The 27,388-nt window shown below is 36.7% G+C and overlaps 2 protein-coding genes across 2 annotated transcripts in view; one reads left to right on the top strand and one right to left on the bottom strand.

Moving 5' to 3' along the window:
- Window positions 1-27,388, top strand: part of Cep85l (centrosomal protein 85 like) — a 101,690-nt gene that overhangs the window by 23,170 nt on the left and 51,132 nt on the right. Inside the window, exon 3 of the mRNA XM_027402095.2 lies at window positions 2,992-3,779. Within this exon, the coding sequence (XP_027257896.1) occupies window positions 2,992-3,779 (788 nt within the window). The remainder of the gene's footprint in view (window positions 1-2,991; window positions 3,780-27,388) is intronic.
- Pln (phospholamban) lies at window positions 8,334-8,492 on the bottom strand. The gene has a single exon (XM_035440350.1). It carries the CDS (start codon window positions 8,490-8,492, stop codon window positions 8,334-8,336), a length of 159 nt encoding a protein of 52 aa, XP_035296241.1.

Here is a 27,388-nt window from a genome sequence, read left to right on the forward strand (position 1 = left end):
ATTGATGTAGTGCCTTAATACTACATGTGTAAAGTCAGTCAACAAAGATTAAACTGTGTCAAACAAATTACATGGATTCATTTATCTATGAAAAACAACAACAACAACAAAAACCCTTTGGCTTACCATACCTAACTAAGTTTAGTCGTCTGTGTTGGGTTATTTTTTAAGTGTACTTAAAGAGAGGTACAGATAGAGTTAAGTTTTTGCTTTTGACAATTTCCTACTGCTAATTTTCTTTGGGGATGGTAGTTTTATCCAATTAATTTCATTTATTTTAAATAAATAGGTCCAATAAAAAGAACTGTTTAATCATATCTTCATTAGTTGGTTTACTAATAACATGCCATTTACTATTTTATATTTTGAGCTCATTCTGTATATATGTATGAGAGGAGTCACTTGCTAAATTGTCTTTATCTTGGAAAAAAAAAAACCCAGGGCTCTCAAAGTGTAAGGGTTTATTAGTCATTTATTTGCTTAGCCATTACTTAGTGTCTCCTGTGTGTTAAATACTGATAGTGTTAGAAACAAAGCAGCTATTTCTCCTTGTTGTTAATATACCATTCAGTAGAGAAGACAGCAAGTATTGTAAAATAAGTAAGCAGTCTGGCAAGTGAAGCATGCTGGGAGGCATGGACAGGTGTTGGGCAGTGGTGGATGGAGTGGATTACAGGACTCACAAGAAGGCTGTAGGTGCTGGCTGGGCAGGTTTGAGGAGTGCAGTCTAGGTGGAGAGATCAGCATGGTCAGTCTGAGAGTAAGACCGTACTGTGGTTTATGTGTAATGTGAAGGACAGATCACAGAAAAGCTAAATTGGATGTCAAGGGACTGCTTGCTGTATTTGAGTAGGAGCTGATGGTAACAGTCACAAGAAGAGAGAGACAGGAGAAGAAAATGAGATCATTCAGGAGATAAAATCATACCTTCTCCTTCACCCTCCTGTGTTTTGGACAAGGTCTCATATATTCCAGGCTTGTCTTGGGCACAATATGTAGCCAATGAGTTACTAGCAGGTGTCGTCATCAATACTTAGACTTTGAGATATCACAGCATTCCAGGTCTCAAACATGAATTCAAAGGTCTTCTGTAAGCTAGGTGTGGTGGCATACATCTGTGTCAGTACTTGGAAGTCTGAGGCAGGAGGATTGTGACATTTAGGCAGAATGGGCTACATAGAAAATTTAAAATAAGCTTCATCTATATAATAACTAGACCCTGTCTTAAAACAAGTCAAAGAGAAAACCCGTACATTTTTGCAGTATGATATAATTCATATAAACTGTGAAATCCTGAGGTAAAATTCATCCCTCTTAATTTAGAGCAGTTTAGTAATGTGTCCAGAGGTTGCAGGTAGTGGAACTGACATTGTCCACCTCTCACTCCAAAGCCTTTCTTAACACTGACATGCCTATGCTTAGGAAGAACATAGAGGCAGAAGGCCTGAGCAGGAGTGTGGTGTTGTCTAGCTGACATTAGATAGAGAAAAAGCCCCACTTTTATTTTGGGTTCTGGGCTTAGTTAAGTTAGGTCATCTCTATAGGCAGTTGTTAAATTTAGGGTTGTAGGTCATAGGATACATAAAATATTTAAAAATATTTACCTAAGATACACAGATTACTTTGAAATATTAATTTTAAAAAGGAAGAGATTACTTGTGGCATAAAAATGTTTTTCCCATATGTTACAGTACACTGTGATTATGATATTAGGAAGAAAGTGAAAGAAAAAAAACTATCATGATATGTAAAAATGACTACCTTGTGGTTAAAGTAAAATATTATTAGAATTTATACTGATTAATAATTATGGTCCTACATTTTAATCAGAATGTTTTGATTTGAGGTTTTATTTTTAACTAAAAACTTAAGATTAGCATTTGGATCTAGGATAGAAAGTTTATTGCATTTAATTCCTTCTTGTTATAGGAGAGTAGATCAGAGAAGATTTGGAGGAGGGGAGGTTCTGTGTAAGAGAAGATAGAATTAGTGTGTTCATAGATAAAAATAACAGAAAGTTGAGATTTTGTTAAAGATTTAGAAGTGTTATCTTAAATGTAACCCACTTACATTGCTAGGTAATAGTGATGTCCTTAAACAGTCTTAACATGTCACTAGCTCTTTTACTGTGCATGTTATGGATATACACATGTGTATAAATAGACCAGCCTTTGATTTTCTTTAGATTTGACAGTAACTGCAGAGACTAGAACTGGTCAAATTGCCAAGAATAAGGGGCTGCTGAATGCTGAGCCATAAATGGAGTCCTATATCACCCACTTCAAGGCTCAGGGAACATAGCAGAAGATGGGTGGAAAGAACACAAGAGCCAGAGAGGGGAGGCAGGGGATGAATTGAAACACTCCTTATAATGATATTACCATTGCACTCTTGATCTCATAGCAGCTATGATTCCTGGTACGGGACCTGTGTAAGATTGGGCCTGCCAACATTGTGTTATATGGGGACAGGAAGAGGAAGAAGGACCCATGAACATCCCATGTCCTGTCCCTATAGGCAGATAATAGTAGCTAAGAGTCCAGGTCTCATGAGACCCCACTGCTTCCTGAGCATCTATGGCCACTTAGTGGTCCATTAGGAGAGAGACACATTTTCTTGAGTGGGTAACACTAATGAGGAGTGTGTGTGCTCTCCCTGGGTCCTATCCCAACCCTAAGGAAACTCACTTGCTTATCAAGAATACACAAATATGGGCACAGCAGTAGATGGCTGTGGAGGGGATCACTGGGAGCAGATGGGGAACAGAGGAGAGAAATGGGTATAGGGATGATGTTTGAAAGGATGTTGAATTATTTTTGATAACCTTAGAGTGATAATAGTATTAGCAATTGCCTCATTTTAAGGAAGAAACTCAGAAATACATACTGGGAAGCCACATTCAGATTTTTACTGTGGCATTTTGCATTTTACATTATATTTTGTGTTTTTCAATTTAATTGAAACTGACATGGCAATCTTTTCTCATTTCAGATCATTCAACTTCAAGTGGCACGCTGTCTTTTAAACCTAGTCGATCATTGGTTACCCTTCCCACTGCCCATGTGATGCCGTCTAACTCCAGTGATTCAATTTCCAAACACATGGAATCTGTAGCATCAGATAGCTCTAAATGGACTGTAAGCCTCATGCAGTCACTGGGAGACCACAGTAGAGGGGAGCAGGACTCCTCACTAGACATGAAGGACTTCAGGCCCCTACGGAAATGGTCATCTTTGTCCAAACTTACTGCCCCGGATAACTGCAACCAGAGTGGCATTGCATACACAGAAGAGTTGAGGAATGATTTGGAAAAGATAGGGAAGGGCAAGAATTTCCCACCCCACTTAAGGACGGTTGGGCCCAGTTGCTTACATGACAGTATGGAGATGCTTAAGTTGGAAGACAAGGAAATAAATAAAAAGTGGTCTTCAACTCTGGACTGCAAGTATAAATTTGAGAGCTACAATAAAGAGGACACCAGAGCCTCCTCCTCTGCTCTTAGGAGACAGACCTTAGACATGACTTACAGTGCCTTACCTGAGAGCAAGCCCATTGTGACAGGCTCAGAGGCTTTTGAGTCTCCCAAGTACTTGATGCTTGGCCAGCAGGCAGTCAGTGGAGTTCCCATTCAACCTTCCGTGAGGACTCAGATGTGGCTTACAGAGCAGTTACGAACAAACCCATTGGAAGACAGAACTTCAGAGGATTCTTACAGTTTAGCTCCTTGGCAACAGCCACAAATTGAAGAGTTTCAACAAGGAAGTGAAACACCAATGCAGGTAAGGCTTAAAAACCTAGTGTATGCTTCCCTCCAGTGGATATTTTGTTTATTGCAGTAAGTATATGCCTACACCACAGGTTCTTTTCTCTATCTCCATAATGCTATAAATTTGACATGCTATGTTAGTTAGAAAAATAAATCCTTTTGAGATAAATTAACGTGAGAACCTTAAACATTGTGTTTAATTTGGCCTTTGCTTTATCATCTATTATTAAGTGTGTGTAAAAATAAAACACATTTGGTCTAAAGAAATGTGAAACAAAAACAGAAGCCGACATGGTATAATGGAAAATTATTTTTTTTCTCATCATATCACATTAGGGCCTGATTTTTCTTTTTTCTTTGTTTTTTTAACTTTCATACACTATGTTGATTTTATTATGGAATTTTCATACATTGTTTTTCTTGGTTCTCTGCTCCTCCACCCCCAGTCCAGTTCCCTCCTATTGGTTCCCTTCCTCTTCCCACAAGACCCCTTTTGCTCTCATGTCACATGTATTTTGCTACCCTCTTTTTAATTCTTCCTCCATCTTAGCCCTTTGTAGTTTTGTAACTGTTAACCCTTACATTTATACAGTTAAAATCTAGGTTACAATGTTAGAGAAAGCATGTGGTATTTGTCTTTCTGGATCTGGGGTACCTTGCTTATGATAGTAATTTCAAGTCCCATTGTTATGCAGATGCCATGATTTCATTTTTCTTTATGGCCAAGTAAAATTGTATTGTCTATATGTACCACATTTTCTTCCCCATTCATGTATTGATGAACTTCTAGGCTGGGTTCACTTCTAGCTGCTATGAATGTCAGTAACGATGGGTGTGCACTCATTTCTATGGTAGGACTTTTAGACTTTTGGGACTTAAGTCTTAGGTGCTGAGAACCCATTGTCTTGTGACTTGTCACTTAATTTCTATGGGCCTTAGTTTCTTCTATAAAATGAGAAGGTGGAACCCAGTTTTTTTGTACCATTTTGGTAATGGTTTCTTTGTGTTTAAGCCTATAAGTCAACTGCCATTGTTAAATGAATTACCATCAAGATGTGTTGAATCAGTTTAAAGGAACCTCTTTATGATAATCCAGGGTATAGAGAAACACAGTGTATCAATCCTTATTGAGTCTGTGGGATAACATACTAATGGGTAAATTTCTTGATTTGGAAAAAGGGGTTGATATGATGTACACTGTGGAGAAAAAAACTCAGTTTTGAATCCTCCTAGAACACAGTAGAGGGGAGAGAATACAACTAATGGGAAACATTCCTATATGTTTTATTTATGCTTTAGAGCAGGGTTCTCAACCTGTGGATTGTGACTCTTTGCGGGTTTGAACAACCATTTCACGGGGTAGCATAAGACCATCAGAAAATGTAGATGCTTGCATTGATATATAACAGTAGAAAATAATAATTATGAAGTAGCAACAAAAATAATTTTAATGGATGGAGCTCACCATAACAAGAGAAATTGTATTAAAGGGTCACAGCATTAGGAAGGTTGAGAATCATTGTGCTAAACCATCCAGAGAGGGTGACTAGTGTAATTCTGAGGAATTTTTCTTTGTGGTTGAAGAAAAACCATCTGCCTTCATTTGGTTTAGGATATAGGACTGTGCACACTGTTAACCACTAGTCTGGGCTATTTCCTCTGTGTTTTGATACCCCACCCATAATTCTCCAAACTGACTCTGTTTGTGACAAGTCTGGACTTTGGTTGGGGGAGAATTTACATGTGCCCCTTGCATCCCTTGTTTTCAAAGTGGGATGTGGAGAACGTGGACCTCTACACAAAGTAACTAGTAGATTCTCTTAAGCTCACAGTGGATATGCCCCATGGTAGTTAAGTAGTGAATTCTGTTGCTAATGTTACATCTTTTCATGTTCTCTGGGCTATAGTTGTTTAAAAAGGAAAATGAAATTTTGTGCCTATATGAATCATAAAGTGGTTTGATTAGTCAAGGTATTGACAATTAATACTTTTAACATGTTAATGGAGGCTCTTCTGTTGCTGAAATGAAGATTTTGATTAGATACCATAAAAGACCTTTTTCTTCAAAGTGAATTGTGCATCAAAAGTCTGGCTTCTAGCTTGGAAGGATTTTATTATGTTCTTTGAAATTTTCCTTGTTTTCACTACTTTTACATGCTGTTATGCTTTGACTTTTTGACTGAGATAATCTACATTCTGAGAGACGTGATGATGACACTACACAGTGTCATGTCTATATAATTTAACATGTAGTTTTAAGACATTACAATGGTTATTAGCATATAACCAAACCTTTTTATGTGATTGACCATATTCCCATCTTGTCAAAAGTCTCAAAAACAAGGCTAAACAATATCTGGTAGAAAAGTCATTATTTTATGGAGGTACCCCCTCTTGTATTTGTCTTAGAAAATCTTGATTTTTACTTATTTGGGAAAAGTACCCCTCCCAGATCTTTACCACACAACAACTCTTTATAATTAGAACATTTTATAGCCAGTAGCATATAATTATATAGCAATTTCACTAAAGTCAGACATTCATTTGAATATAGGTGATTCTGATTAAATTTTATAATTTTTTTACCACTAAAATGTAAAAGGCAATATTAGATGTTTAAAAATTAGTTTGTTTTTAGTATCCTGTAAATTAAGATAACTTACTTCATTGTTCTTCAGAGTTTTATTCCTTACAACTTACTCTGCATATCATGGTTAATCATGATTAAACAGCTCCCATTTTTAGAATGGGCTTTTTGTTCCTCACTTTAATGAACTACACTATTCTGGAATCCTCATAGGATCAGATTGTAATTCTATTAAAGACAGGATGAAAAAGAACAAGAACGTGTTTTATGGAACTCTAAGTTGATGGTTAATGCCTTGACGTTGATGTGGTAGTGAGCAATATCATAAAAAGACATGGGGCTTTTTCATTGGCACTTTCATTCTTCCTATCAGTACAGGGCAACTACAGAACTTGTGTATTTTTGTGTAGATAATTGTTCAGACCATTTATTAGTGGTTCTCAACCTATGGGTCACAACCCCCTACACTCTATCTCTAAAATATTTACATTATGATTCATAACAGCAGCAAAATTACAGTTATGAAGTAGCAATGAAAATAACTTTTGGGTTGGGGGTGTCATCACAACATAACTGTATTAAAGGGTTGCAGCATTAGGAAGGTTGAGAAACACTGCTTTAGATGATTATGTCATCCATGCTTTATATTTATTTCCTGGCTATGGGAATCTCAAACCCTCACCGAAGAGAACCCTGTTAATGTGAACTCCTGTAACATGAACTGTCAGGGATTCAGACAGTTTGAATGAGCATCTTGGTTAAGGACACTCATGTTAGAAACCAAAGTGAATATTGATGCTTTATATCCTTGTAATCTTTGTGGAAAGTGTGTCTAATTACACTTTCTCCTCCTTAGTAATTGCTGTATTGGTAGCATATCTTGTACTGGACTTAAAATCAGGGGATTACAAAGTAGAGGACTAAACTGTTTTAATATAATTTTGGTGAATATATTTTCCAACATTATTTTCTGTTCCTATTATTTTATTAGTTAATGAAAGATATTTAAAAATCAGTAAAAATTACAAGGTAATATTGCTAGTTCTATTAAATTTAGTGAAGCAAATGTTTATTCTCTGGGCAATAGAGGAAGACAGCTGAGTCTTATTACAGATAATATGCAGGATAAAATTTCACACTTAAGTAAAATGGAAGAATTAGTATTTGGAGAGAGTTCAGAATTTAAAATTGTACAATGTTTGAAATAATACTGTTTCCTGTAATTATACAATGTTTGAAATAATACCGTTTTTGGAAATTTGATTGGAACAGGAGAAATCCTATCATGGTTAGTAATTGTCACAGACACACAGTAAGATATTCTTGATTGTTGATCACAAAGCCCTAGAGAGAGCAGATTTGTGGTTAACTTATTTAATGTACTTGAATTCCTTTATCCTTGAGAAATATGAGAATCTGATCTTTTACCTATTTGATTTTCATAAGCTTAAAAATATTAGTGTATAGATAAATGACATGATCTTTATTTCAAGGTATTTATTCTGACAGCATAACTAATGTGGTAATAATAATAGTAGCCATACACGTGAGGACCCAGTGAGCTATTTTGAATAAGAACACTTCATTTAGATGATCAGTTTTGTGGAGACTTGAGAAATACTTAGTTCCTGTAAAAAAAAAAATGGTGAACTTCTTAGCAGTAGGGTGTAGAAAGTGAACATTTTTGTAGTGCTTTTTCAAAATTAAAATTCATACTTCATGGTCAGAAATAATTAGGAAAGATATTTATGGGCCATTTTGAGGAAATTGGCAGCTACATTATGCACACTTAGTCATTGTAAAGTTTGTTTACAAGATCCAGTAGGTGAATACATTGGCTAACAATTTGCTTCCCTCTTAATCTTGACCTTTAGAAAGACATTCTAGACAGGGAGTAGGCTGTATTGTTTCTCCTCTTGAGGGAGTGCTGGTTTGAAGTTGAACTGGCATGTTACAGATCCTGGAGGTGGTGGCAGCACTTCATAGAAGCATTACGATGATACAGATCAGCAGGAGACATATCAAGATGAGACAGAAATTGATAAATAGATTCTGGAGATTTTGGCGTGCTTGCTGAGGCATTTCAATAGTTGAGGCTCTCCTGATAGCAGAGCGAGTGAGGTATTGGACTTTTTCCATGATGCAATCAGGAAGCCTGAAGTTTTGAGTGGTCAAGAGAAAGAAAGAGCTGCTTGTAAGCAGGCAAGTGTAAGCAGCTGTCTTCTGTTAGGAGGCCTGGAATGTAAAAACAGTAAATGGACCAGGTTAATACCTATACCCATACCCATTCTCTGGGTCTCTGTGTTTTATGACATCAACTGTCCCTGGGCTCCATGGTCTCTGCTTCTATATCTCGTATGTTACTTCACAGTCCCATTTGTCCTGTTTGAGCTGTAGGAACTGTGGTTTTTGGCAGGTATTACTTGGTTTATGGAATGCTATCTCTCTGATGTAAACATAAGTGTTTCAGGACAAAGAGATGCATATAGTAAATTAAAAGCTTGGTTAAACATGAAATAAAAAAAACAAATTCTAGCTGTTTGCCTTCTTCTTTATGATTTATACCTTTGATGCCCCCTACTATTTTAAATACTGTACATGATAATGAATACTAAAGACTGCTAAGCTTGGAAGGCACTGTAATAATTATTGTACAAAACTACCATGGACAGTTCCGATTTTCAGCTAATCTTGCTTACCTGGTTTGTGTCTGGCCTTCTTTCAAAGTTCCTAAACCATTGCTGAATATGTAGGGTCTAAAGAGTTGATAATTAATAAACAATAAAGCTTATTAATAAACTAAGTGTACTGTCCGAAGGCAGTAATCAGTCTGGCCTCAAACTGGAGGCCGCCACCTTTCTGCCTTTGCATACTAAGTAAAGGGATTACTGTCCTATACTACTATGCTGGGCTAATGTTTTGTTTTTTGTCAGAACATTTTTGTGTCAGTTTTAAAACAGGAAGAATAAACAGAAACAAAATGCAATGATTTACTGTCTAGAGACCACTGTGTCTAATTTGTTGATGCATCACTGTCAGCAGGATATTATTATAGACTCTCGCTGGCAGTTGGATTTGCTCCCTTGGCTCTGCATTCTTGGGAACTCACCTCAGTCTGCTGTCCCCACATCTGAGACAAGTGCTGAGGAGAGGAGAAAGGAGACTGAGAAAGGGGGAGATTTGCATCAAGCAGAACCAGCTAGAACTTGGTGTTTATTTTATAAAGATGGCATAGTTCTCAGATCTTCAGCATGGCTCTATTGAATTGTAGTAGTGAATTGGATTTTCATTTGGTGTGTGTTTCTGTCCTTCATGTGTATGCTATGATAAAGAGCCACACAGGGTCAATTTATATCCAAATCTGTTCTCAAGCTGTGTGCCACCATGAAAGTGTTTTTAACCTTATATTGAGGCTTCAGAAAGAGATTGAAGGGAGAGAGTGTTAGGGAAGTATTAAGAAAAATTGAAAAACACTTAGCAAATATACCCCTGCTTACCTACTCAGCTCTTTTTTAAAGCTCTGGAGAAGTACACACTAGACAGCACTAGAGGTCCTCAGTTGACTGCGACTCTGGAGGGGAGAGGGGAGAGGGGAGGGAGGAGCATATACTCAGGCTTTATTTTCCTGTGTTTATTTGGTAATGAATGCTTCAGAATTGTCAGGTAAGGATACTGATGCACCATTTTTCTTATCAGTTCATGCTGCTGTAACTTAGAAGGATTATGTCCTTGATTCCCAATTCTAAATTTTCGCTTTTGTTAGAGTGTGAATTCACACATTAGATGAACAAAGCCAGATCCTTTTGTTCTGGAACCTTGAAAATAATGACCAGTAGTTAAAATGGTGGAGTGAGTGGGTAAGAAAGGAAATTGATTAGATATGGGAGTGGAATAAAGTATCGAAGTTTTTGTGCAGTTATGGGAAAAAATTAATCAAACCTAGATGGAATGGAGGCATAGTTTTATCAATGAAACAAGCTAAATAATTGAAGATTTTAATTTGATTGATTGTGGTATGGTTATGTCTGTGATTATTTTGAACATTTCTGACTATAACGGTATCAGTAATTTTTTATGCCTGCCTTTGAAAATGATATCTAGAATAATATACAGAGTAGTAAAGATACAATACAGAGTAGTAAAGATACAACACTTAGTGGATCTTAAACGAATTAGAATGATTTTTTAACTTAATGGAAGTTTGCATCCTCTACATTTGTCTTAATAAAAAGTACCATTTACAGCATTTAACACTTTCTTTACTGTTCTTTGTCAGTGTGATGACTTATTTTAACCATGCTAATAAGTGACTAGGATGAGATGTGCCCATGGCCTTGCCTGATGAAGTTCTTCTATTTTCACGTATCTCTGTGAACCTGATCAGCTCACCTGTTTTGATTTCTAAATTGTGATGTAGAGATGCAGGGCCAAACACACAAAGAATTAAGATCAGAGAGTATTTGTGTATAAGTGCACTTAGGAAATTGTTCTTCAGAATAAGGAAGTTTATTATCCACTTATAGAGGTGTGATAGACACTTACATATTTTAATATACAATTTAAATTATATAATCCCTGTAATTTATAATTTAATAGATTTTATACATTAAGATTTTAATTACATGAACATTTTTAATGAAAGTAATGTCTTAATAAGTTGGTGAGATTAAGAAACACTTGTTAATATATGACCCAAATGTAATGATATCTTTTATGTCTAATAAATACATCTAAAATTATTTTGATTTGCTTTAGAAAATGACATTGATGCAACTCCTCTTGAAAAAGCAAATGATCTTATTCTTTTCTCCATGATAAAAAGTTTGTATTTTCATAATTTGTCTTTTATATTTCTTCTATTTGATTTTATCTGACTTTTAAGTGCTTGGTTTTAAAGAATACAGTGCCACTGTAAAGCTATGTAGAAATGCATAGTTCAAACATATCTTGTATTATATATATAATTTTAATCACAGCCCCTAATTATGCCTCCCTTTTAACCTGCTAAAGATACTTTAATAACAGAATTTGTAATTTTTTTCTTGAAGTTGTTTACTTTTTGGAAAAAAATGTGATGTAGGGAAATTCTGGTGGAAAGAAACTTTAGATATCTACCTTCTCTCCCCATTGAAAAAAACTTTTGCATACATCATTGAAGTTTGAGATTATTATTTGATAGGATTTAAAGAAAAAATTTAGGGACAGGGAGATGGATCAGTGGGTAAATGCCAGGAAGACATTTGCTGCCATGCCTCATGATGCAAGTTCAATTTCTGCAATCTATATGGAGGAAGGAGAAAACTGACTCCTACAAATTACCCTATGACCTTCACACACATGCCATGATATTCTTCCCCCATCTATCTCTTACACACACATGTGTGCACACACACATACACGAGTACGTGAGCACTAGATGAATAAAGACGTTAAAAAATGCAGAAATATGCATATCAAAATTTGGTACCAAGTGTCATTTGTATGCTATCAAAAGACAAGTATTTTTATGAGTACTGAAGTATTAAGAGGCAGTTTAAGGCTCCTCAGCATTAGGGACACATACTGGAAATGTTTTTACATATTAATGGAAATGTTTTTGCATGTTAAGAATGCTGCTTAGGAGATTCCAAAGTTGTGTTTGTCATAAGCAACAGTTACTACTACAGGAATTGAGAAAGTTTTATTTTTGAATATATGTATGACTATAAATAGTGAAATAAAAAGTGATATAATTTTCTATGTGGTCTAATAGATTTAAGGGCGAGAAAACATTTAGTAAGTTGAGGTTTGTAACAAATGACAGTAGTAAAAATTGTGGCATGTCCATTCCTGGGCATTTTGTTTGTTCTTACATTCTTATAAATTTATAACAGGAAATTTAAGAACATTGGATAATAAAACCTTGACAAAAGTATATTCTGTTGTTAGATGAATATATATTTAAATTTTTTCCTATTTGGAAATGTTTATATACCAAGAAGCCCCCCTTTAAAACATTGAATTATTTTTCTGTTGCTTTAAAAAAAATACTTGTTTGTGATAGTGTTTTTAAAATCTCTAACTTGTTCTTTAAAAAGTTCTAGAAGTGTTTAGAATTGACTGGACTCTAGAGAATAAAAGGAGCTCTATTATGTATTCTTAAAATCTCTTATCATGTCACATTAAGAACCATAATGATAGCATCAAAATAAGTATGCTAGCAGTGTGTGTGTCCCACAGTTATAAATAAACTGTGTCCCACAGCTGTCAGTGGCCCTGTCCTGCATGGTCTCAGCAGAGTAGCACACAACAAATGAAGCCATTTCTTTACATGAATATTAATTTACCTCTACCACTATATTATAATTGAGAGGGTTTTAAATTGGAAGAAGTTCATGTTTAAAAAACCCAAACAGTAACCAAAATTTAAAGATGAACAGAATCTCTTTTAAAGTTGCCTTTTAACTCTCAGTAAATGGGCAAGCATTTATCTAGAAATTAAGCATTTTGTCAGTCATAACAGATTCTTTTGTTCTCTGCCTTTGATTTGGAATTTGGAAGATAGGATTCTTTTAAAAGTTTAGTTTGAATTACAGAAAGTAAGGGTTTCCCAAATCAGTGATATCATGTCTTACCTTGGCTTCTGTGATCATAACAGCTCAGAGTATGAAGTTGTATGAAGTCTTAGAGGAGCTTAGCCTGGAAGTTTTCTGTTCCCAGTTTATGGGAACAGTTGCAGTAGATGGAGGAGAAAAAGTGTTCTAGGGAGGCCTTGTGATGTCACATCGGAATTCTAATGCTGCGATTGGTTAGCTATGTTCTTATCACAGCCTAGCCTTAAAACTCATCTTACTTTAGCTTTGGAAAGTCATTAACATTTTATACTTCTTTCAGTTTTTAATTTTAAAATGTGTATAGCAGATAACTGAGAAAATAAGTAAGCTTGAAGAAACAGTTTCATAGTAGATAAAGAGGTACATCTTCAGGCTTGGAGATAATTATATACTACTGGTGGTGTAGAAGAACTAAAATAATTGTTGTGATGGAATGCAGGTAGCTAGCGTGAGAGGGATGGTGTGGGCTTAACAGGAGTAGTTTACATGGAGCTGCCTGCGGTCTTTAGGGCTGCAGCTTCGGGTGCAGCCAGCATCCTTAGGCATTGGTGCCTTTTCCTGTCCTATATTATATTTGTGCTTCATAGCTGTCTAGGTATAGGGGAGAGAATGTGTATGAGAAAACTAGGTTAATAATTGCTTTGGGTTTTGAAAAAAGGATTTTTCTTATAGTTGAGGAGCTTAACAATGTTTTCATGAATAATTCCACATTTCAATAGGTATGCAAATTGTTCCCAGAAAGATAAGCTATAAATTTAAGTCCTTAAGATTGTTTGTATAGCTACATTATATTAACACAAAAACCAAATAGACTTTTAGTAAGCTGGTATAGAACCAACAGTAGCTTTTTGGAAAGAAATGGCAGTAGGTTCCTGTCAGTAGTATGGCAATGAGGCATTGTTGACCAGGTTTTCAAGTGTTGAAATTTAAATGTTGAAACGTTTCTGAAAGTTTTTGCACTAACCTAGCATTTTCTTTTCTGAAATGTGAGTAAAACTTTAGAAAGTAGAATGACACTTGTGGTTCTGTGCTGCCTTTGGATAGAACTGAGTCCTTCTGCAGAGCCAAGCAGAGCTGTCTTGCTTTCTCTTCAGATGCTTATTGCTTTTGCATTACATGATATACATCAGCACATGTGCAAATCCTGATTTTTAGACTGCTTAGTTTTGGAGACCCTCTTTGTAACGTTTAGAGTGCTTATAGCAAAATAAAAGCCTTCCCTTTTCTGTGAGTAACAAAAATGTGTGACTGCAGCTGCTTGTGTGTCCTTAAATGGATATGATCTTGGCTTCTTGGAAAGCGAGATGAAATCCTCCTCTTGAGCAGATCTCTTGTTACTTAGAAGGTTAGCGAAAACCGACTGGAAAATATTTTATCGAAGTTCTTCTACAAATATTATTTAGGCAAGTATTTATTACTTAGGAGTAAAGTGCAGACTATATTATTGCAAGAATTCCCTATCCGTGTGTGTAGTGCCCAAAGTGTCAGTGTTTGACACTTTCCTTTATGCTTTACAACTGTTTTCTCGCTGTATTTACTTGATAAACTACTGTGTCACCAGTTGAAAAAAACCGCTAGGAAACTTTAGACGACTCGGTGGCTCCTAGTAACTTATCAAAGGTAACAGCTGGTAAAGAGCAGATGAGGCCTGCAATAAGATACATGAAATTACAGTTCCTGATGAAATCCATAATTTGGATTTAGCTTTCATACAATAGCATATATCAGTAAATACGTTCCTAATATAGCTATAAATGAATTATTCAAGATTGTGACTATTTTTGCAAAGTCTTCTTTGTCAGATACACACATTTATTTGAGAATGAAGTTTAGGGAAAATAGAATTGATAATACTTGGTTGGAGAAAGTAAGGAATTGCTAAAGACTAAATATATCCTAGTTATTTTATGTTTGCAAGTTTATTTAAAACACACACACACACACACACACACACACACACACACACACACACACACACATACAAGCACAAACCTTGAGAAGGTACTATGGGGTTCTGACAATTGAAAACTGGAATCCAGTTCCATTGTGTAGATGTTTATGAGGTGAGGACCTTTCAGGTTTGCCCTTTTGGGAAGTTAGCTGTGCCACTCGTGATAATTCCAATAGAATTTTAGGAATTATTTACATTTCAATAAGATTCTGTAAATAGATTGTTTAGTAGAAACATTGGTCATTTATCTAGTGTTGATCAAAAATTGCTGCACTCGAGTCTGGAAAAACTTTTAGAAGTATTTGCCAGACTTCTTTTGGAATCACATTATCATTGGAATCCGCTTTTGGGCACACGACTTTAAGAAATGTGTGGAATGATATTGTGGCTGAGGGTTTAGCAACAAGAAGTGTACACAGTGATTATCAGAGATTCTGTGACAAGGTATCCATTTCATGTTAGTACTCAAGAATGGAGTGGTAACCAATGGCCATGAATAGATGTAGCACAGGTCCTTGAACATGTTATAGAAAAACAGTTATTTGTTATTTCTACTAAGCTTTAAATGAAATTTTTTGTTTATTCATTTTCTTTTTCTGCAAAGCAGACTTACTAAGAAAATGTTAAAAAAAAAAAAACAAACCTTGAGAGTGGGAGGGGCAAAGGAGGAAAGTCCTGTTTGTTCATTTTGGACTATAGACCACCAGCCACTGAAATGCTAGCTGTGCATTTGACTCTTGCTGTGGAAATTTCAGATAATTTCATAAGGTTGAGTTTTAGAGTCTGTGTACTCTATATCCATGGATCCAGCCAGCAGTGGATAGAAAGTAATTCAAGCAACTTGCATTTGCAATGCATACAGCCCATTCTTTCATTATTCCATAAATAATAATATACAATTTCTATTACATTTCACATAAATCATTTAGAGATGATTTACAGTATATAAGAGAATGTGCAAATAGTGTGCCATTTTTATAAGGGACTTGAGCATTTTCAGTTTTGGTATTCAAATTAGGATCTGGAATTAACCCCCTAAAGGCATGAAGGGAAACCTATTATAGCAGTTTGAGAATTTTTGAAATATTGTATTTATCACTGTTTTGAAATTTCTGTAATTAGACCTGTCTGTAGATATTACTTAATGTACCAGGCTTGGTGGTGCATGTATGCCTGCATGCTAGCTCAAGGCCAGCCTAGGCCATGTGAAACCCTGTCATAAAAATCCAAAAATAATTTTTAAAAATGTAATGCATTGACAAATAACTATATTAATGTTTCTTTTCTAATTCCATGCATTCTACCTTTTAAATGGAAACTTTCAGTTTATAGAGTTATGGCAGAGATAGTACATATGCTTTATATCCAGTTTCTCATATTAGCATTTTCCATTAGTATGTATGTTTTCTCAACAACTGTGCAGATACTGCCATGTTTTTAGTAATGTTGTTACTTAAATTTTCGTAATCTCTCTTTAAAACCACACTTAGTAATCATGTCCCTTTTCTTCTCACTTGGTTTTAACAATTTCCTCAAATTTGCTTTTTAAATGATCCTGGCAGTGCTGAAGAATAGTGGTTATTTTATATCATCTCCTTAAATCTTGATTGCCTGATGTTTCTCTAATGCGTAAGCTAGTTAATAACTTTCTGGTATTAAGGTCAAAGGCGTAAGATGCCACTTCGTTACATTCTTTATTGGGTCCTTTACACTGACATATTGATCACTGTTGTTAACCTTGATCCCTTAGAAGAAGAGTAGTGATTTCGAGCTTTTTTCCCCCTGTAAAGTTACTCCTTTTCCTCTTTCTGAACTGTTCTTTGGAAGTATAAGAGAACAGGCTTCTTTTCTTCCCTCCTCGATAGGTTCATGAGTGAGGCTGTTAAGACAAAGGGCAGCCTAACAAAGACAAAGGCACACACATTTAAGTATTGCTTGTCATGGAGTCTTTATAAGAAAATAGCTCAAAGAAACAAATAAACTTGCATTTCTTTATGTTAGGTTCAATAGAAAAGTATGTAGTCATGGAGAAGTATGATTAGATAACAGTATGTGGTCTAGTAATAAATAAATAAAGGGGAATTTAGCAAGTCATGTCTGTCCAGATTTTCTCTGGGTCTCTTGATCCTGCAAGTATGCACTGCCATGCCAGACGTCTGCCTCCCGAGTGCTGGGATTAAAGGCGCGTGCCACCAACGCCCGGCGTGATACATACAATATTTCATGGCATCTCAGAGAGTGTAATAGTGGACCCTTTCCTCTGGGCATAGGGGAACACCTCTCCTATCCTCCTATGGAGGATAGGATCCTCCAATTTTAGTTTTAGTGAGGAAAGGGTGGGAAGGATCAGGGTGACTTTCCTGGGTTGCATGATTTGCAGGGTTGAAGCAAGAGGAAGGTGACAGTGGTTTTCCTGCTGGTGCTTTTTTTTAGGTGCCAAGGTGTTACATTGTGTTGTACTGCTGAAGTGTGGACACTCTCTGGAATTATTTAGAATTCCACGTATTTTATTTTATGCATTCTGAGAACAGAGCATTCAACTTTACCAACAGGGTGTGTGGCACACAAAACTATAGAATTCCTGTGATGGGAAGCTTCTGTGGTTGGGACAACCCTTTTGAGTTTTTCAGCAGACTGAAATCAGATATTTTGGTCTTTCAGGCCCTCTCTGTTTTGTTTTGTCTGTTATCACATTCCTCTGTGTCTTGTGCTCTGACTCTGTGCAGCTTCCTGTGATCCTGTGGACAGGTTACTGTTCTATTTTAAGCCAGGGTACTTTTCACAGGAATGTCCCATCAGAGTGCTTCCTCAATTTATCTCTCTGTGAAGCTTTTCCTGCCCTTTCCTAAACCATTTTACATTCCTCTGTTCATTTCTGTCTGCTCTATTAGTTTATCTGCCAGACAAACTACAAGCTCTTTGACAGCCAATTCAGTAACTCCTTTTATTTGCTATTTATTTTTCTTTACTCATTTAAGGTCTTTTTATGCATTCCAGGCTAGCCTCAAATTCTCTTCCCTCAGCCCTCCAAATTCTAGGATTATGGGTGCCCTACCACCACTTGTTCTTTATAGTACACTGACCTGTGGTGATTCGCAAATACTTACTGAATGAAGAGTTGAAAATAATAATAGAGTGAGCTCTGGGGAAGATTGCCAGGTGATTTTGAGTTACTGTAGAACTGTTAGCGAAAATTCTTAAATCCTCTTTAAAGCTTATTTAGGGGTAAAGAATATAAATGATTAAGACACATAGGATAGTAGAGGAATCAAAGACAATACATTTGTTATTATATCAGAAGGCAAATATGTTTGGAGGGTGAGTATGAAGAAAAACCATATTAAGTAAGTCTATGCTTCCTGATTTGTGTTTTTTATTTTTAAATTAAGACTTTATTTTGTCTCTTCAGTGGATTTGCAGCATTTCTTGGTACTTTATAAACTCTTAACATTGGCTTTCTCACACATACACTTTTATTTATACAGTTTTTAAATTTAGCTTTTACTTGAATGTACATTTATTCTACTTTTGTGAATTTTAGTAAGGCATGCCTGTGATATATACACCTAGAACAAAAGCGTAGTGTTTGCCTGTCTGTAATTCCACTTAGAAGGCTGAGGGAGGAGGATCTTCAGGTTGAGGCCAGCCTGGCCTATGAAAAGAAAGTGTCTCAAAACCTGACAGGTAAACAGACTGGCCCTTTCCCACAAAACAAGCACTGAGCACCAATCATTAACAGTAACCTATATGTGGCCTTTCTGTCTTGCTTTGTTCCCTCAACTTCCTCACTCAAAAAACGCTTACTTGGAATTTTGGGTTTATTGGTTTTATTTTTTTTGCTTTCACCTTACTTATACTTTACAGTGTGTGTGTGTGTGTGTGTGTGTGTGTGTGTGTGTGTGTGTCTGTGTCTGTGTCTGTGTCTGTGTTTGGATACCAGAGGACGACAACTTTATGGAATAGGTTCTCCTTCTGTTGTAGGATGTATGACTTCCAGTATTTGAGCGTAGCTCAACAGGCTTTACTCTCTACACTGTCTTGCTGGCCACTGGCATACTTTTTTCATAGTTTGTATGCTTCCTAAAAGGATTTAAAAACCTGTCTTCCTGTAAAGTATATCATGATTTAACATCAGTTATGTTGTGTGTGTGTAACATTGAGTGTTCTTAGTAGAGGCAAAGGAGTATCAGTTTTCTGGAAACATTTTGACAAGAACTTAGTGTAGCACATGGTGATTAAATTAAATCAATTTAAATATTTAATCTCAAAGTTGTGGGACTGTTTTTAGGTTAGATATCGCAGGGGGAAAATAATTTTACCTAACGCCTGAGGATCCTTTTCTATTAGAAGTTTGAAAATTACTGCCTCAATATTGAAGTTGACCAAGAGAAAAAAAGATTGAGAAAAAACTTAAGAAATATTGTAAGTATGATCTGAGCCTAGGAGGACAGAAGTCTGCTCTGATATAGGGAAGACCCATAGGGGCTCTGCAGTGCAAACACCCCATTAAATCAGCCTGTAACCTTAAGGTTTGCTGAGAGATGGTAGTTTGCTTAGAGTCAAAGGTCCAGAAATTTCATTTTTTGTCAATTATCAATCAATTATAGGCAGATTATCTATTTTCTTATTAAATATCACACAAATAAAGAAGTATATGACATAAAGACAGGCTAGATGGTTTATGAAGAGGGTTTGTATAATTGTATACCGATTTGTAAATTTTGATTTTATATTTGAGACTGTATTTTAATTGCAGAATATCTCCCACAAATCCTCTCATTTACCCCTTCCTGTCTTCCTTCAAATTTGTGGCCTCTTTTTTCAATTGCTATTGCATGCATATATCTATCAGTATTTACATATATATTCCTAAATACAATGTACTGAGTCCATGGACTATTATTCGAATGTATGCTCTCAGGGCTGACAGTTTGGCACTGATTTGCTCTTTGGTGTGCTCTTCTGGGGAGGGCCACCTCTCCCATTCCCAACTTTCCTCAGTTGCCTGTAGTTATTTGTGTATAGTTGAGAGACCTTGTGGGCTTTTCCCTGTCTACTTTGGCATGTTTGTTGGTGTCAGCAGTGATGTTAGTGAGACTTTATGGCTATAGCTTATGATGTTACCAGGAGACACAGTCTTATAGCAAACTCCCTGATCCTCTGGCTTCACAATCTTTTTGCCCACTCTTCTGCAGTGTTCCCCTGAGCATTAGGCATTAGAGTGTTTTGTAGATGTATCTGTTAGGACAGTTTCTACAACTCTTCATTTTCATTGGCTGTGCTTTTCTGTAGTGGTCACCATCTGTTGCAAAGGGAAGATTCATTGACGAGAGGTGAAGAATAGTACACTTAACTGTAAGGACAAATGTTTGTAGATTGTAGTTTGGGTTAATAAGTTGAGTTTAGTTAAGTAGATTCTCCTCTAGTAACCATGCTTTCACTAGTATTAAGTAGATAGGTTACCAGTACCCAATTTGTAAAATTTATTAAATGAGTCCTAAGTTCTTAAGAACTTCATTTACACTAAGTGATAGAAAGATTAGAGGCCACTGTGTGTTTTCTAGAAACACATCCATTAGTATACAACTAATGAATATGCAGAAATTAAATGCACCAGAGTTAACACTCAAGAGGAAAAGAGAGTTGAGGCTGAAGCATTAAGAGATCCCATGTAAGAAGTAGTATGACTTGTGGTTCTAGGAGTTGCAGAGGAGGACAGAGCCATTGCCCACATCAGGAGGGAAGTGTATCACATGGGCTAGGTTGAAAAAACAAAGAAAAGCAAACAGCCCTCAGCTCTCCAGAAACCTGCTTCAAAATTCTATAGACCAGGGTACTGTGGTACCTTTAATACTCCAGGTCAGTTGAGTGACTTTTAGTATAGCCTTACAAATGTTAAGTTCACTGCACCTGATCCTCGAGCTTCCACTGTATTTAGAGTAGTTTTTTAAAGAAAAGGAGGAAAATTTAGGCTCCCCCCCCCCCCGTTTTAAAGTTGGAATCACCATTCACTAAGATAGATCATCACATACAGATCTGTGTTCACATGACCTTAGCAGGTTTCTGAGCTTTTTAAAAACAGAAGTATATGAAATACTAAATTGCCTTTGTTTTTGACCCTTCTCTGTTTATTCTTCACTGTCATATCAAAGTTTACTTTCTCAAGTTTACCTTCTTGCCTTTCACATGCTGAGAAACTCCCGTTGAATTCATTGTCACTTCAGGATTAAAACCTACATTTTATAGAATACACATTTTGTCTTTTCTGATATAACAGTTGTCATCTATTCACACCACTACAATTGCACAATTCTGTCATTATATGTTACGACATTTACAGACTTTCTTCTATCTCCTACAGAAATAAGTAGGGAGCTCTATTTAGTTTGTTCAGATCTTTACATAAATTACAAGTGATCATTTCTTATTTCAGAATATCCAAAAGTTTAGCTAAAAGTTTATGGACAGAAAGTTGATTTTTCTAACTTTTTAATACCTTTTCGAGGTCTCAGTATATTTTTGGAGCTAATGGATGTCTTCAATACTATTTGCCATCAGAGGACAAGAGTAAGAATGGAGGTACAGAGACTTTAAATAAGCTGGTTCCTTTCTCCTTAGCAGTCCTGAGAACCTGGGGTTTTAAATGAATTCCATCTCTAATCTGTCCTCATTTTGACATATGTGCAGTCCATCTACACAAATAGAATTGTCTCTCATGCTAAATAGAAGTGGGCTTTATAGGCAGGCAGAAAAAAGCTGAAGGAAGTGGCAAAGGTTCAGAAAAGCAAATTGATCATTTTAGTTAACCTCAAAGGATTGAAAAGGGGCTTCTTTAGCTTTTGGCTTTCGATTGAATGCTGGGAATGTCCTGGGTTTTTATTTTTTTTTCAGTTTGACCATGAGGTTAGGTTTCTAGTGAAATGACTCCATCGCTATTTTGTCTGTCCACTGGGTTCTGGTATAGGAGTGCAGTCTAAACAGTTGGCCCACAGCTGTCATAGTAACATGGTGATTTGTGGTGTGGTTGTGTGTCATTCATGGCTTCTTAATATTAGTTTAAATTGCCATTCCTCCTATCTTCTCTCATGCTCAACTATTTACATGAATGGTTTTGGGGAAGTAAATTTCCTGTATTCTAGTGTTTCTATAAATAATCAAAAGTTCAATGTTTGGGTTACACTAAATTAGCTTAAAATGAGCATACAAATTTCACATAAAGCTGGTTTCCAATTTATTCTTTTTTTTAAGTTTTAATTATTGATTTTGCATCCCAACAAGAGTTTCTCCTCCCTCATCTCCCATTCCCTGCCCCCCAATTCACTCCTCCTCTTTAGGGGCAGGCCTCCCATGGGTATCAACAAAACATGGCATATCAAGTTGACTGTAAGACTAAGCACATCCTCTTGTATTTAGGCTGGACAAGGCAATCCAGTATGAGGAATAGGTTCCCAATAGCCAGCTGAAGCAATAAGGACAGTCCCTGCTCCCACCCATGGTTAGGAGTACCACAAATATACCAAACTGTACAACTGTCACACACATATAGAAGGTTTATGTCCATCAATGCAGGCTTGCTAGTTGTTGTTTCAGACTCTGTGAGCTCCTATTAGCCAGGTTAGTTGTTCCTGTGGATTTTCTTGTGATGTCCTTGACTTGGTTCCTACAACCCTTCCTCCCTCTCTTTAGCAATGTTCCCTGAGCTCAACCTAATATTTGGCTGTGGAATTCTGCATCTGCTTCCACTAATTACTAGGTGAAGGCTCTCTGATGACAATTAGGGTAGTCACCAATCTGATTATAGATGGTAGCCAGTTCAGTCTATGTATCCATTATTGCTAGGTTTTTTTTAGCCGGGGTCATCCTTGTAGATTTGTGGGAGTTTCCCTTGCACCAGGTTTCTACCTGACCCCGAAATGTTCCCCCATCAAAGATGTCTCTTTTCTCTCTCTCTCTCTCTCTCTCTCTCTCTCTCTCTCTCTCTCTGTTTTTCGAGACAGGGTTTCTCTGTGTAGCTTTGGAGCCTATCCTGGCACTGGCTCTGGAGACCAGGCTGGCCTCAAACTCATAGAGATTCACCTGCCTCTGCCTCCTGAGTGCTGGGATTAAAGGCCTGGCTCAAAGATGTCTTTTTAATTACTTACCCCTCTGTCCCACCTTTGGTCTAATCCCTTATGTTCCCATTCTCACCTGCCCACCAATATCTAGGATATATTTTTTGCAGGGCAATAAATACAAAATTTCAGTAAACCCTCCAGAGAAGATAGGAAACAAGGAGGACCCTAAGAGAGACATACATGCTCCCCCAGAGAGGGGGGAAAGTGTCTTGAGCTCCTGAGCAAATTGAGAGCATGGAGGGAGGTAGGAGAAAGAGGAGGGGAGGAGAACATGAGAGAATCAGGAAGACTGAGTCAGGGGAAGAATAGAAGAGAACAAAAGAGATACTTTAATAGAGGGAACCATTATAGGTTTTAAGAGAAATCTGGCACTAGGAAAATGTTCAGAGACATACAAGGATGACCCCAACTAAGAGTCTAAGTAATAGTGGACAGGCTACCTTCAATGCTCTTCCCCTATAATGAGATTGATGACTACCTTATATTCCATCCTAGAGCCTTCATCTAGTAGCTGATGGAAACAGAAGCAGACACCCATAGCTAAACACTGAGCCAAACTCCTGGAATCCAGTTGTAGAGAGGGAGGAAGGATGAGCAAAGGGGTCAAGACCATGCTGGAGAAACCCACAGAAACAGCTGACCTAACGAAGTGGGAACATATGGACCCCTGTTGTAAAACTGGGGAACCAGCATTGGACCAAACCAGGCCTTCTGAATGTGGGTGCCAGTTAGGAGGTCTGAGTAGGCTATGGAACCTCTGACAGTGGAACCAGTATTTATCCCTAGTGCACAAATGGTCTTTGGGAGCCTATTCCCCATGGAGGGCTACTCTTTTGATGTGACAGACTTTAATGATCCCCCATGGAAGGTCTCACCCTCCCTAAGGAGTGGATGGGGGTGGGATGGAGCATTGGTGGGAGGGCATGGGAGGATGGAAGGGAGAGGGACCTGGGATTTTTATGTAAAATAAGATTGTTTCTAAATTTAAAAAAGATTAAAATAATATTGCAGTAAACTGAGAATGTAGACTAGATGTCGTTGCAGTATATAGAATGGGCTGAGCTCAGGCTCATCATTCCCTGCCTCAGCCTCTGTTGCTGGGATTACAGGTAGAGGCCACCAATCACTAGGGATAAATACTGGTTCCACTGTCAGTGGTCCCATAGCCTACCCAGGCCTCTTAATAGTACTTTCAATATATAGAAGAAAGTATTACATATCTCCAAGTGCAATAATAGAAAACAGCCACTAGGTAAACAATAAGGAAAGATAGATAATTGATGTAGCATAAAAGGTCTCTCCCCTTCTAAGGTAACCATCATTAATAGTTCTATTTAATGTATTCTCTGGTGTGGTTTAATGAAGGCATTGTTTTTGTCTCAGCATACTTTCATTATTTTAACTTTTTTCTTTCATCTCTTAATAGTAAAATATGATGAAAACACTTTGGTAATCTGAGTTTTAATAGAAAGTATGTTATTTCTGTTACAGCTCAGATTTAATAGAAGCTATCTGTATTGTCTGGTACATTGTTACTCATAATGTTAAACAGCATGTAAAATAGACCCATATTATATTAAATACTTTAATTTGGTAGTTTCTGTACTCTCACCCTGTTGAGTAAGGGGGTAACGTGGGTATATCTTGTATCCTAGGCCAACTTCAAACTTGCTATGTAGTGGAAGATCACCTGCAATGCTCCTGACCCTCCTGCCTCTGCCTCTCATGTCCTGGAATTGCAGGTGTGTGGTGCCACATCCTGCATCTATTTACATTTTACAGTTAACTTTATATGAATTATAAATATACTTTTAGTAGTTTTTATCCAATTTGACTAAATAGTCCATTTTATCAATAAAAATAAATTGAATTCCTCTGTTAATAAACCCTGAAAGTAAAGGCAGTAAACAGTTTTGGGGAAAGAAATTCATGATTAATTTTATTTGAAGATATAGATCTTTATTTAATCTTTTAAGGTTAGTGTGTTTTCAGTTTGAGTATGTGTGCATTTGTATGTGTGTGCCAGGTGCATATGTATGACTGTGTATATGGATGCCAGGGCTTGACAGGGAGTGTCTTTCTCAATCACTTTCTTCTTCCTTTTTTAGATAGTATCTTTCATTGAATCTGGAGCTCACAGATTCAGCTAAACTGCCAGACCAACATGTTCTGGGGAGCCTCCTGTCTGCATCTCCCTATTTCTGGGCTTATATACATGTGCCACCATGTCTGTCATTAAAAAAAAGTATTTTTAAAATTATGTGAATGTCTCTGTGTATGGATATGTGCAAGTAAGTATAAGAGTACAAGTGCCTGAGGAGACCACAAGAAGGTGGTGGATTCCCATGGAGTTGGAGTTACAGATGTCTGTGAGCCAGACATGGGTGCTGGGATCTGAGCTTGTGTCCCCAGGAGCAGCAACAAGTGTTCATAAGTCATCTCTCCATCACCTGTGCCTGGCTTTTATGTAGAGGCTAAAGATATTAAATTAGAACCCTGTGATGCATGGCAGGTACATTACTCATTAAGCCATATCTTCAGTTCTTACTCTGCAATTGTTGACACACCATGCAATCGTTTTTATAGCTATAGAGATACCATGTTTCATGTATCAATCTTTTCTTCGTTGGTATTTAATAATAAAGTACATGATAAGCTAACACAGATGTAACCTAGATTGAGTTTTGAGACAAAACCATGTTTCTTTAAATGAAAGTTAATGGCAATTTAGTTGTGTAGTGTGGTAGGGATAAAAACTTCTAAGGTTTTGTTTTCATGCACACATACATTTAAGATACGTGTATATATGTACATATCCTCTTTATTATTTTCTCTTGCCCTCTGTATAGTTCAATACATTTGAGTGTTTATTTCAGTAAAGTGTATTTGGACAACAGGCGAGCATTATAGAGTTAGTGAAAGTAAATAGAAGAAATAATGGTTCCTGAGCCACCTGTGGTGTGTCTACTAGTAATTCCCACATTTGGTCAGTAAAAGCAGTAAGATGAGGGTTTTGGGGTCAACCTTGGCTATATATAGTAAGTTCTAGGCCAGCCTGGGTCATGTGAGGTGCTGTTTCAGAAAACTAACTAGATGATTTATCTTCCCACCTTTCAAAAGAGAAATTCTTAAAAGAAGGAAAGTTCCACAATACAAAGTTCCTTATGTAATTCAGAGATTTGAGGACTTGAAGGTCACTCTGATTGGAAATGATGACCAATGACACTATCAAAAATGTGTTTTTGCCTTGGTTTTGTTGAAAGATGTGGCAGTGTACTGCATAGGTAGTAACATAGCTCAGTTTTCTACTAAATTCATAGTTCTTTTATTAATATTAGTTTTTCTTTCAGTAAATAAAAAGCTGCTAAATTCTGTGCTGTTTGGAGTTTATTTTCTTTTTATTTATTGAGCTTTGTGAGTTTTTTTTTTTTTTTTTTTTGGCTGAGGTATCATTCTTTTACCAAAATGCATTTATAAAGTACTACTTCAGATAGACTATTCTAGGAAACGGAGATCTGCTGTGTTATTTGACGTGCTGTGAGTGATGCATGAGCTCAGGGACAAAGGCACATGAAGGAGAGAGATAACACCCTGAAGAACTGCAGAGGTGGTGGGGCAGCCAGTGCAGTTGCTCTGCAGTATCTGGGATCCACAGTGTCCAGCCAGAGATCACGAGCTATTTTCAGATGCACTAGAGTATACTTTTATTAGAATCATGTTTGGCCACTAAGTGACATATTTTGGCAGCTTTTCATAGCATCTGGGTTTCATCTCAGTAGCATGTTTGCTGTTGTTGTAGATGGGAGCTAGGTATGCTTATTCAATTAGGAGAGTGGAATTTGCCATTTCCAATGAGATGGGGAAGTGGGGTGGGGAGAGACTCTACTGAGTCTATCTGCATATATTTGGGTCTAAGTAGGGCCTATATACAGAGAAGTTAGGACTTTTCTTTGGCTCTTGAACTAGTGTTTTCTTTAATTATCAAAGAATAATGTATTTTATGCAGTTAGGTAAAACATCTACATGATGAATTATTTTCCATCCCTAAATTTGACAACTGTAAAATATGTTCATAACATTTCCTTGTTAAAAAAAAAAAAACCCTTTGTTTCTCTTTTTTAAGTTCAGAAACATCACTTTTTGACAGATGTTCTATTCCTTTCTCAGTTACAACTGAGTTACAAGCCCTTAAGATTACCTTTATATTTTATGTTCCTATTCAGTTAAGTTTTATTACTTATGACATACACTAGTTACATATTTGTAAATTTCTTATATGCTTGATTACTTAAATTGTCTACAGTCAATAAAAACAAGCTATTCTGTTGAAATTCTCAGAAAAGCAGCACAACAGCAGTATTTTTCTATTCTATGTGG

This window comes from Cricetulus griseus, chromosome 2, assembly GCF_003668045.3.
Source record: "Cricetulus griseus strain 17A/GY chromosome 2, alternate assembly CriGri-PICRH-1.0, whole genome shotgun sequence".
Taxonomy (NCBI): Eukaryota; Metazoa; Chordata; class Mammalia; order Rodentia; family Cricetidae; genus Cricetulus; species Cricetulus griseus.